The sequence below is a fragment of the Pagrus major genome, chromosome 6 (assembly GCF_040436345.1).
Source record: "Pagrus major chromosome 6, Pma_NU_1.0".
In the NCBI taxonomy this organism is placed as follows: domain Eukaryota; kingdom Metazoa; phylum Chordata; class Actinopteri; order Spariformes; family Sparidae; genus Pagrus; species Pagrus major.
The window spans coordinates 35,013,062-35,026,499 of NC_133220.1; the positions used below are offsets into that span (position 1 = coordinate 35,013,062).

Consider the following 13,438-nt stretch of genomic DNA (forward strand, 5'->3'; position numbering starts at 1 on the left):
AAATAATGAATCAATGGACAACACTGAATAAAACTTTGTGTTAACGTATTGACATTTTTCCCTGCTCTGACTCGAACGAAACAAAAAACACACATAGATGCTTCTATTTTATACTAGATGAAATGAAAAAACATATGAAATGACAACATGATGTAGCAATGCTATTAGAGTTCAGTTTGAAATAAAGATACATTTACATGAAACATTATCACTCTGTCTCGGACCTTTGGATCTTTCCAGGTCGACTGAGTCACTTTCCGTCGATACAGGGGAAAGTTGGAGTTCCCGGGAAACCTGAAGGAGTTTCTCGTCAACACTTAACAACACCTAATTAGCGTTACAGTGGACTACTTTGTTCACTTAATGGGCCATCGTCCAACAGGTCTTCCAGCCCCCACAAGGTGCATTGACACATTGAGAGCAAGAGCCTTTGTAATACCGCTTAAAATTAGCGTGTCTACACAGGTTTTTTAAACACGGGTCAATCTGTTAAAAATCTATTGACCCCATTCCCACTTCCTGCAGACAAGGTAACCCATCTGTGATTTCTATCTGAACAAATACAGTTGTAACAGAAGAAAAAACAATAATAGACCCATTGTGAAAGAAATTCTTTTGAGCATCACAACCTCCATGAAATGACTCGTTTCACTTTCATAATTTGAGCCATTCGGTCCAGTAACATTTGGAAAGTCTAGAAGAGCCGCACAATTAAATGATTGTATTCCCATTCAAGTTAGCCGGGCGCTAAACCAGAAGTTAGCCAGCTCGGTCGGTGATCCAGGTATTCTCATACCGGGAAGTCAAGCTTTTTTGGCTTCAAACACCACTGAGCAGCTTTCATAGGAATGAACGGGGCTCCACCTCCAACACTGTGTCCAGTAATAAAACGTCCTTGAATAGACCGCATCACAAATTCCTTCTTTATTTACACACCACCACTGTTGATAATGCATCATCGCTTTGCGCGGCGGAATTTAGTGTGTTCACCCCGGTCTTACGTTTAGATCAAAGCTGAGCCGAGGTGATAAAAGCCTGTGTCTACTGCAGAGTCAATTGGCCCGGATGTAAATGCAGAGTTTACACATTTTCATCGGCAATGGTGGTTGTTAAACAATGAAGACAACAACTGCCATGATCCCACACGATTTGAAGAGTTACATATCCCACTTTAATACCAAAATTAGTGTTGGAACAGTAGAAAGCAGCAGATCATATACCTCATGAAAATACATCCAGAATACATTAGACTTGTTTTAAAAAGTAATATTCTTAATTAGACACATCTCACTTCTTTTCCCATCTCTGTTGATAGTTGCACATGCGCAGTACCGATCAGGCAGCTGACCGGCATGGAAGCCACTCTGATGGTTACTTTTTAAAAATCTTTTACTTCAGTCTCTCGTCCAAACTCAGCACTGACTCAACAATGTTGGAGCACTGCTTGACAGAAACGGATGGAAAAGTAACAAACCACACCCTTAACTTTAACACATCATAGCATTGGGCCTGAAGAATGGCAAATACTAGCGTGTTCACCCAGGTGTTGTATTCACATCACAGCCAGTCCGTGGTGGAGATGATAAATAACCGTGACTGCTGCAAGGTCAGCTGACCTATGAGCAGAGGTGGGTAGAGTAGCCAAAAATTGTACTCAAGTAAGAGTACTGTTACTTTAGAATAATATGACTCAAGTAAAAGTAAAAAGTATTGTCACCCTGTGTTACTTGAGTAAGAGTAAAAAGTAATGGGTGAAAAAACTACTCAAGTACAGAGTAACTGTCGAGTAACCTCTTTTATTTATCAGGTCAAATAATGTCAAATAATGCACATGATGCATGCACAAAAATATATTATGGCAATGATAATTTTCAGAGCCGGAGAATTCCCTTAGACAACTGAAACAGTTTATAATAAACAATAATAAATAAATAAATAATATAATAACTTCAATCTTTACACAGTAACATTTCTTTTATGTGGGGCCAGGGGTGTTGTGCCTCCTCCTCTTCGGCTTCTTCGGAATTGCATGCCGTCGCCATCGTTTTGTTTCTGTGCTCTTTTCCGCCTGTTTGCCGCGGGGAGTGTTTGTGCGGTCATGTGATGGCTAGGCTCTGCCTGATTGGTGAAACGGAGTTAGACGTCGCTAGTGGCTACATTTGATTGGTGAGATGCAGTCATGTGATAGTCACAGAGCCTCTGGGAAGTCCCGACCTTAAATCATTGCTCTCCCCATATAAACAAAACAGACCATGCGGCAGACAGATCGATTAAAAAAAAAAAAAAAAGTAGCGAGCAGAATCAGCCCAATGTAACGGAGTAAAAGTACCGCTCCTTCTTCACAAATGTACTCAAGTAAAAGTAAAAAGTATGCTGCTTTGAAACTACTCATAGAAGTACAATTTTCCCAAAAAGTTACTCAAGTAAATGTAACGGAGTAAATGTAGCGCGTTACTACCCACCTCTGCCTATGAGTGAATGACAATTATACACATTCACATTGAAGACTAAAGCCAGATGTTAGCTGGTGTTGGTGGGTTTTTAACCAGTGTGAGTGGTATTACTGTGCATTTATTGGGTTTGCAAATTTGTCACATTAGCTAACTCAGTGCTAAGAGAAATGACCAGGACTGACAGCATTTATCAAATTAAAGTTTATCTGCTCAAGAATTATTGTGAAGAAGTTTTGAAGCATGAAGAAAATAGAGTTGTATCAAAGACTTTGTATTATGCAGGTTAAGAAGTGGAACTTGGCTCTTGCATAAAGGCCTATTCATCTGAGGCCTTAATGTAGTAAGAGGTGATGAATTGCAGTGATGTAGAATGAAGTGTAGAGTTAACAGAGTCCCAGCAGCAGCTGAAGGCAGACCTAATGCTTTTACCTTAACTGCTCCCCCTCCTTCAACCAGCCAAGACTTTCAGCATGACACTGCATCAACCAAGCTAACACCAGTGGGACATCAATTTAATTTCATATGCTTAAAGCAAGACCAGACATCATTATGAACAAAAGCAATCTTCTGATATTCCCCGGAAATGCCTTTCTCAGCCTCTTTGTCAAAGCACAATTGATACATTTTATTCTGTTTGAGTTGAAGGACTCAAGGGCAAAAACTCCAAAGTTGTTGCCAACTTTCTGAAAGTGGAAACTGTTTACATTCTTCTCAGAGCTTCTGTTGTGAGGGTGCATGCTTCCAGTACATCAATCTTTAGCATACAAGCTTCAAACAACTACAAATAGTTGAGTATAGAAACTAATTTCAAAAGATTCTCGACATGCTGTATTTGCTGTCTGAATTAAATTGCATTTAGGAAAGATCATGTTTGATCATCTCGGGACATGGTGAATCTGCCAGGTCCAGCTTTAACTTACAACCAAGCTAGAGCGGATTAGCAACATGAGCAGTCCAACCAGGTATCACTCGCCTGCCAGTAAAAAAACATCCCTTCTCATCACAGTCCATGGTCATGTTAGCAAAAATACAACTTAAACTTAAACTTTCAAAATAAAGACAACAAACTGGGTGGCTGTGGCTCAGTGGGTAGAGCCGGTTCGAACCCCGGCTCCCCTGGGTGGAACTGAGCCACATGCCGAAGTATCCTTGAGCAAGATACTGAACCCCGAAATTGCTCCTGACGCGCAGTTGGCACCTTGTGTGGCAGCCTCTGCCGTCAGAGGGCCCTGCGATGAGCTGGCGACTCGTCCAGGGATATACCCTGGCCTCCGCCCATATGAACACTGGATTTGGCCCCAGTAAGCCCCGCAACCCCCCGAAAGGGGGGATAAAGCAGTTCCCGCGACCCTCACGGATATAGTTAAGAAAATGAACTGAACTGAACTGAGACAACAAACTACCTGGGTAACATCATGGTTTCCTTTAAAAAAAAAAAAAAACTGCTTCCTTCAGACATTGACTTTTACTCCTCATGGGACTCAAATCCTGGTCCCCTGGGTGAAAGCCCTCTGAACTGACCACCCCCAACTTCCTCCTATAAACACTTTTCTGTTAAATTCAGAAGTCAGATGACCCAACAGTTTAAATAAAATACCAGTTTAATGTAAATGATCTAAACATTTGGATACAAGAATAAAAAACGAATCCACCCAAAAACATTTTATTGTCAAACTGCATGTGCTGAAAACGACTTTGAGTGAGGTAAGTTAGGTCACAACTAGAAATAGGCCCACAGGGCTTCAAACAGTAAAACAGGTGTTCAGGTTTATGGTAGTTGTACTGTATTCCACTACAAAGAGGTGTTGAACTTTGTAATCACTTACATTCATCCGACATCTGGAGTGAGTAGTTTCTGACTGCAGATTACTATTTTACATTCAAAATAATATGATAAGTTTATAAATGTGAAGCTAACACAGAGTACAACCACAAAGTAATTAAATTAAATTCTACTCCAACCAGAAATTGATTACTGATTACATGTGCGTATCTGTGATAGTCTTTCAATAATATCATGTGTATAAAACATAACAACCTGAAATGGGCCATTGTATAATAAGTAACTTATTAAACAAATTTGGCTGATAATACATCTTTTACTTCAGGAAATAATTGTAATATTGTTGCCATCACTGTTAAACTGTGAGACTGTTTATTACCTTCAGTCCACTTTAGTAACATTGTAGAAGGGGTGTGATGGTGAAAGTCGGGGCAGAAGCCACACAGTTATATTGGGGCCACACAGTGGGAACCCTGATTCAGCAGCCTGTAGAACTGACTGCCCTTCTCTTTCGCGCTCACTCCTCCATCACCCCGTCATCCTCTCACTGCCTCTCGCTCTCGTCTTGCTCTGATCTGAGCGTTGGCCTACTTTCAGACATGGTGAGAGGAGATGAGGCTTGCAGGCTAGACTCAGCTGCAGGGGAGAAAAAAAAGCCTCTGCTCCATTTATAGTTACATGTGTGTGTATGGTGTGTTTTCGGTGTGTTAGTGCCTGTACAGTATGCATCTCACTGCACATTACTGACTGGCTGTGTGTATGTGTGTGTGTGTGTGTGTGTGTGTTATGTTTGCGTGCTGCCAGCAAGGGTTTATTTATTTATTTATTTATTTATTTTTGGCAGACCATCGTAATCGTAAGAGAAAAGCAGAAGGAAAAGAGAAGGGGACAGAGGCAGGCAGCATCTCTGGGTTTCTCTGTGTACACAGTGCATGTCTGTGTGTATATGTGGATGTAAGGAAGGAGATGCAGGGTTAGTTAGCGGTGATGCGAGCCAGCTGTGGTGCAGTGCAGGGGCCCGGCCTAATGTAGCATTCGGCTCCAGGAAAAGCTGCAGATTGAAGGCCATGGGGGCCGCCGTCAGCTCCAGCAACATCACGGCTGCATCAGCTGAACTGGGTAGGTGGTGGTAACAGTGGTGGTGGTGATTAAGGGACAAATGACACAAATTGTCCTCAGCTGTGTGTGTGTGTGTGTGTGTGTGTGTGTGTGTGTGTGTGTGTGTGTGTGTGTGTGTGTGTGTGTGTGTGTGTGTGTGTGTGTGTGTGTTTTGATGCATTTAACTGGCTTCACTCCCTCCAAAAGTGTGCAGAGGGTGCAGAGCTCAGGGCAGGGACGATGTCAGCTGGGATCTGGCCTGGCAGTCTGTACTCATCTGTGTTCAGTTTGATTTATTAAATGCCTCGTGTTTGCTGTAGCATCCTCAGTTTTTCAGGAAATGTGCTTGTTTGTTGTCTTACCCAGCATGGGATACTGATCTGTTCATCAGAACAGTCCTGTTCCAACTGATGTCAATCAAACAGTCAAGACTTCTTCATGGAGAAAGTTTTTCTCCGAAGAAGAAGAATTCAGACTTTTCAGGGCCACACTCAGCTTTCCAGTGGTAAATGATTCCATGGTTTGTGATTTAATTAGGTGTGCTGTGTGCTCGCTGACAGTGTTGTAAAGTTCTCTCTTCACATAAATTAAAATGAATTAGTTCACGTTCATAATTTTGAATTTTGAGGAAAGTTCACAGTCCCAAAAAATTAACTACTTCGCGTTCATTTCCTCCATATTCTTCAATGTTACTTTTAGCAGTAATACTAGGAAAGGCAAGTTCTGAGGAACTGTGTTTGTTTGTTTGGTTGGTTGGTTGGTTGTGAATACTGGCTGTTAAAAAGCTGAAGCCAAAAGTGCATTGCTGGCTGTAAAGACTTTGAATAATGCTAGGAATAAATGAAAAATGTAGAATATTTTTAGTTTTGTTGAACAGCTGATGCCAAACTGTAAGATTTAAAATATACTGTATGCTGTGTGCAGAACTGCAATGCTGGCTTGAATTTGTGTCAAGAAGCAGCTGATGGAGTATGAAGAGATGTTACAGTGAGAACAACATTTAAATAGTTGAATGGAGATTCTGACTTTAAGAATAAACGCAAAAGATAATAGTTGAATATAGTTAAAATGTTGGAAAAGTGGTAAAACTATATATATATATATATATATATATATATATATATATATATATATATATATATATATATTAATATATATATATATATATATATATATATATATATATATATTAAAGGCCATAGTCAACTCATTGGCAAATCTGTCTCCGTCTTTGTCCTATTTTTATCGGTTTCCATGGTGATGGTAACTAAGTTGGTCATGGTTACCAACAGAGAGAGTTGATTGAATAGTGATTTTAGCTGAGGCTCACCTCACATTATCATGCTTCTCCCTAAAAAACAGTAACTGAAATCTTGGTGTGTTTATTGTCAAAAATGTGGTTAGTGGTTTAATGGGACCTAATGCATACAGTTAAATTATGTAGGTGTAGTGAACTTTGTGGGGATGAGAGCGAGTTGAAGACGAGGTTTTTGGAATTTTTTGACCTCCTCTGCAGTCTGTCAGTTGAGCCCTCCACTCTGGCTGTCAACATTCTGCCCCATACACACCAATGTAAACATCTGAAAATGGCTGAAAAATTATGCATTTTTGAACTGTGACTGTGCAAAAAGTATGAGGGTTATGAAAAAGTTTAATTGATGTGAGAAAGTCTGAACCCTTGTGAACGTTTCTAAGTTTGAATGGAGTTTCTATGTGAATGTATGAATGACTGGGAAAAGTATGAAAATGAGTGGGTTTTAAGTGATTTCTAATTGACTACCATTATAATTAAGATTTGACTAAGCTTCAAAGAAAGTTGAATATTTTGAAATTTACAGTGTCAATTAACGCATTACCATCCGACCTTGTCTATATCCATAATGATAAACACTGAATCGTGTCTGTCATTATCCATTTTCCATGTTGAAAGGAGTTATTGTTGTTGTTAGCACGATCACTGTCCACTGGCAATCCAGTGATGCCTTGGGTTGAGTCTCTGGCTGTGTCCAAATTCAGGGGCTGCAGCCTTCGAAAGGCGCATTTGAATGCCAATTACTTCACAACGCTGCGCGAAGGCTGTCCAAATTCGAAGGCTCCTTCAAATGCAGCCCACAAATGCAGCCTTCATTTCCCCTTTTTGGAGGACGCACCGCTACTATCCTTCGCGGCCTCCCATATCCCAAGATCCTTTGCGCGCCGCTCAGTCCCGAAACAGAAGAGGGAAAGAAAGAGAAAATGGCGACATCAAGTGGCGCAGACATGACATTCAAGTGTGAGTCTTGGGTTTATACTCGGTTTTTACTCATTTGAACATCCAACGCCAGATATGTTAAACTTCAAGGGACTATAAAACCTCCAAATTTTAACTTTCAGTTGAAATACGTGACGCTGGTAATGCTATGGTAAATATATTTGTTATTCACCAATGGGTTAATGTTTATTTTGTAATGTTGATAATTCAATTTAGATTTGACACATTGTACACACACAAAAAAATGTACACGTTTGATAGATTTGAACCAAAACAGACTTTAATGCATGAACACCTGGTGACGCAACCAGGAAATACTCCGAAGGCTAGACCGTCCCATTTAACAACGGTGGACGCGGCCTTCAAGGTCTCTCCGAAGGACCCGGCCTTCGTGGGCCGCGTCCTTGAAGGATGCAGCCCCTGAATTTGGACACAGCCTCTGTGCTCATGACTTGTTGATCAATCAGAGGCAGAGTAGGGTGGATGTTTTCAAGAAAAGCAGTGAGATCCATAATAACGCCACTTTGTATGAAACATTACCCTTTGTCATTTACAGCCAGGTTCCTTAAAACATTGAATGAGCGTTGTTAACTCTCGTGGGAGTTTGTGGTGCTCACATTCACATTCATAGTTGCAAGCAGATATGTTCAGTCCGCCATTTACTAAAAATATGAGCATGTTCAATGAGCGCACTCTTTTAGCTTGTTTATGCACGACACTGCTTACTGATGGCTTTAGTTAGTGTTGGTGTAACCCTGCATAGCCAGACTCACCTGAAGAGGTGAGCCATTGCATTGAAATGGCTGTATCCCCAGAAAAGAAAAGGTGACAGCTGCTAGCTTGTTTACGTTGTGCCGTTAGCAAACAGGTGAGTGTTAAGTTACTTGCCATTTTTAGTATCTAAGTTAACAACTTGGAGCTTTTCATTGATGTTGCACATAGCGATGGAAGGGGGAAATAGGCGACCAATGACAGGCTCTATACCAGTCTACATCCGGTAAGTCAGACTTGCGTTGGTGTTGTACTGGACTGCATTCACGATTGTAAATGGGGTGGGCAAAACATTAAAAACACCTCTCAATATACAATCCACAACAATACCAAGGCCCTAAACATGTCCCAGTTTATAACCAGGATAGCTAACTAGCTACACCTATGAAAGAGGCAATAGACAAATGATAAAAACAAACTTTAAATTCCTAATTTTTGAGGGCCTTCCCCAAGTTGGGGCCCTGAGTACTTAGTTTCACCACAATTCACCCTACCTCACCTCACTCCCCAATACTCACACATACCACAAAAAATAACATAACTGACAACTGCCTGCCCAGCTCCATCCCTCCACCATCGCTAAAGCTGTCAAAAATATTTTCTTAAACTGTGAGACTGTTCCTTTAAAGAGGATGGACCATAATATTTGCTTCGTTCTTGTGATGACATTTAAGAAAAGGATAGTAGGTGGCCATTATTAGGAATTAATGGTCTATGTGGGTCCTCAAAGGGCACTATCCCAGTTATACCATGGTCACTTGAAAAGAAGACCTTTTTTTTTTTGGTACTTTTTTCATAACTCTGTTTCCTTGGCAACTCCATACCACCTGGTGGTTTGACTAATAGCTGAAACAGTCATTAACTTCCCAATAGGTTCCTATGCAATGGAAAAATTGTTCACAGCTCCAGTAAATTGCACAAACCTTAGATATGACTTAGCAACAGAAGAAAAACAAGTCCGCTCACCTCATTGGCTCAGCTGTTAGCCAGAAATCTAATGATATGCTAGCAAGATTCTAAGTCAAAAACTTTGCGTATGGTTGACAAACAGCAAAGTCAAGGTCGATTGTATGTTTCACAACAAGACTAGCTCGCTGGCCGTGTCACTGTCCCCAAATCAATACCAAGATTTTCATGAACAAATGATAGTCAGTGTGTTCTTTTGGCTGCAGCCTGGAGGAACGAGTTGATTGCGAATGGGATATGAGATGATAGCTTTATACCAGTTCAGAGGGGCAATGCATTTCTTGCAGCATGTGTGTTACAGTTGCCATCCTGTGGTGTTCTAAGGGCGTTGCACTAAAGTACTACACTATTGTGCTGTAAATAAGATAACATTCTAGATTTTTTCATTTAATTTATTTCTTACAGCAAGATGTTATTGGTTGTGCAAAAAGGCTTTAATGGATTTGTCTTGTAATATGAAGGCAAATATATAATATACTGAATATTGATCATGTATTATCCAAGACAAAGGTGGTATTACTAACACAGAACCTATTGTTCCTGCTGGCTTTCTTCCCTCTTCTCCTTTTTTGTTTTATCTTAAAAACTTTCTAATCTAATCCTGATTTCCCCATAAAGTAAGAATTGACATTCCTATTTGATTTTGCTCTTATACCCCTCTATAAGATAGCATCCACTTCTTCCAACTTCTCAATCATATCCTCATTCTGCCTCTTTCCATGTGGCCTCTGCCCGCAGGATGGTGGGTATCGTGTCTTTTGCCAATTCTTTTCTCTCTTTTTCCCTCTAGAACGTCCCAGTGCTGTGACCAACCTGACCCACCAGGTGACGCCTGGGTCTGGCGTGGGGCTGGGCCGAGTGGAGTGGGTAGTACCTTTGGTGGTGGTTTCAGCCCTGACTTTCCTCTGCCTCGTTCTCCTGCTGGCTGTGCTCGTCTACTGGAGGTGGGTACAACAAGACCATTACTTACTGCTTTGAGTTGTTGGTTGCCTAAAGGTTGACTGAAGTCTGCATATCTGATGCTGCATTTGTTATGGTTAGATAGGAAGGGGACAATACTTCATTACCAAACTTGGTACATTACATATCATGAGGAAGATAAAACATGTGGAGTGAGTGCATGTTTGGCTACTCGCAAGTGCTGCAAACATTTCATGAATCCAAACTTAGAGGCGCAAATGCTTGATGGACCCAGAATGGACCTGTGTCATGTTCCGGCTTGGTCACGGCTTGCAGAGATGATCTGCTGCCATTCTAGCTGGTGCATGTGTGTTCAGAGTCTGACTCCAGAAACGTTTCATGGTTAGCATTTTTCCACTGCTTTTTAATGACATATTTTATTTGTTTCTGACTTCAGCCATTCACAGTAAGACTGGTTTTGTTTGCAGTTATTGATTAGATTAGATTCAACTTTATTGTCATTGTGCACAGTACAAGTACAGAGACAATGAAATGCAGTTAGCATCTAACCAGAAGTGCAAAAAGCAGTAAAGTGTGAAGTATGTACAGTATAAATAGTGCAGCAAAGACAGATATTACAGTATGTACAGTATATAACTATTACTGGTAGATAGATGAATACTAAGAATAACTATAGTTACTGATGGGCTCAGATGAAACCATCATTTATATTATAATGACACTGACAGACAAAATCAGCATTAATACAGGCAAATGACATTAGCTGTGCTGTGGGACCAGCTAAAGTGACATCTAAAAATAATCAAAGTTAGAGGCTGCAGCTTACTGCAGCATTTTTAATACACTAAATACAGGAGGTGGGGATCTATAATAATGCTGCAGGCATGACCTGGCCTATTAAAGGGGAAAAGCACATTTTCAAAATAATATTTAGCACAGTTAATAAGCTTTTTATTCAAATAACACCCACAAATAAACTACATGAATCTTTTCAGAAATAATTTCCAATTAAGGCAGAGACAAAGATACAATGACATCATGAGATATCATTTGAATATCTCATGGACTGGTTTTCTGTGAATGCTTGTAATCTAGCTTTTGTGGATTGATAATTTTCTGGCCATGAAATGAGAATATTTAAATCAACATTTTGTGACAGAAGATTAAAACAGTTATCATACAAAGTTGAACCATTTTCATTTGTTAGCTCACCAGAGGCTCAAACTCAGAGCCAGTCACAGCCAGATGGAGGTGGAGCAACATGACATGTGATGTCTGACAGGCACCAGAACCATTTGAGGCACTCTTAATTATGGTAAAACCTTCTCAGAAGCTGTACAATATGAATGAGACTGGCTACAGTATCGTTTTTATGTTCTAACACTTAAATGACCTTTGTACAAATTTCTGATATGCAACCGCCTGCAGCAAATAGGTGAAGTAAATAATGATTGGAGAAGCAAAGGCAGAGGAAGCATGAAATTGTTGCTACACAACCTCTTAAGGAAAAAAGGTAAGGGTGGACAACCCAATCACCAAGATAAATGTTGGAAATTTCACAGACCAGGGTTATGTTGAAACTCTATATTTCTTTATGTTGCAACTGTGACGATTTGTAGATGGATTTTGTAGTGGACCCAAAAGCAGACATCAAACAGGGAGTAGATTAAAGGGTAATATATTGAACATGATGAACTATAGGCAGGTGGAGGTGAATGGAGGAGACTCACAGTGCTGCGGGCTGTGTGCTCAGGGGAATCCAGAGAGTGCAGAGTGGCAGAGGTGCTGGTGGCTGGTGGCTGGTGGCGTTTGACCGAGGAGCTGGTCCAGTTCACACACTGAAGAAGCAGAGAAACAGGCAAAGTTAGAGTGAAGGCAAAAAAAAAAACAATCTAGAAACACTAAAGACACTTGAAATCACTGGAATCATCAGAGAGACCATGCACCAACTAGAGCTGTCGATAATAATCTTGCAGCAAGCAGAGAGGAGACCAGGGTACAAGAAGGGAAGCTGATTACTCCCAAATGTGCCGCAGGTGTGTGAGGTGGCAAACGCTCCGGCCAGCAGGAAACCACAGCCAGCCTCTCCCAGCACCTCTGAAACACAAAGCATAACAAAAACCACAAAGACAAGCCCCCTTATATATAAACCATCCTTAGCAGCTGAAGAAGAAGGAACGTTATGGTGAACTGACCCTGGTTCAGTTTGAGTCTTAGAGTAGTGTCTGAGGAAAACAACTACACCGACAACCCTCATGTCAGAAGCTACAATGACTACATCTAATATTCATTATTAACCTAAATGTCCCTATATTCTCCATCTCACAAATAGATTGTCTGACACAGGCTTTCAGGTTGGAGACAAGAAATGTACAGTCTAGTGTTCTTGCATGTTATATAGCCATGCATGCCTTAGCCCATAACTGTTCAATGTTACCTAGTATTTGTGGTCTAATAAGCGAACTAACATACTAAATTAAGAATCCTTCATTTTAGCATCTCTGGTTTCATTTTCAGTAGCTCACATGGTTTTCACTATGGCCACTTCCTGACTGATATATCAGTTTCTAACATATCCTCGTAGAAAGCACTGTGATTACATTGTGGAAAAATTTAGTTGGAAAAGTTGGAAAGCAGCGTAGTTCTTTATTTTAATCTGAAGCAAATCACTAATGGCATGTGAAGAAAGACTGAACATAACAGTAGGAAATGCTGTCAATAATAGTTGTGTTTTTTCATTGCTTCCAAAAACTCGAGTGAGTGTTTTTCATATTACTGAGACTGATCAAAATCCAGTTTTGCTTTCGGAGTTCTTATTGAACACTGGTATGTACTAACACACACACACACACACACACACACTCACGCACACACACACACACACACACACACACACACACACACACACACACACACACAGGCCCATCAGCAGGTGCTGGGAGTGTGTTGGGGTATTTAATCCTATTGTAAAGCAAAGCTCAGGTCATGACCCCATGTTCCATACAGACTCCACCCACGCTGCAGTCCTATTGGCCCTCCAGTAGCAGTTGGTACCGCCCTCATTACCCAAACTGTTCTGCTGCATTCAGGTCTTCTCAGAAAGAGGTAAAAATGAGCTCCTTAACAAACAAAAAAGAAAGTTACCTTACATTACAATACAGTATTTTACTGTTACAATTCAATAGTATCCACATT

At 40.6% G+C, this 13,438-nt stretch overlaps 1 protein-coding gene across 1 annotated transcript in view; it reads left to right on the forward strand.

Annotated features, from left to right (window-relative positions):
• The window catches only part of ptprga (protein tyrosine phosphatase receptor type Ga), a 507,602-nt gene that overhangs the window by 445,296 nt on the left and 48,868 nt on the right, over positions 1–13,438 (forward strand). The window contains exon 15 of the mRNA XM_073468860.1: positions 10,113–10,266. Coding sequence (XP_073324961.1) covers positions 10,113–10,266 — 154 coding nt within the window. The remainder of the gene's footprint in view (positions 1–10,112; positions 10,267–13,438) is intronic.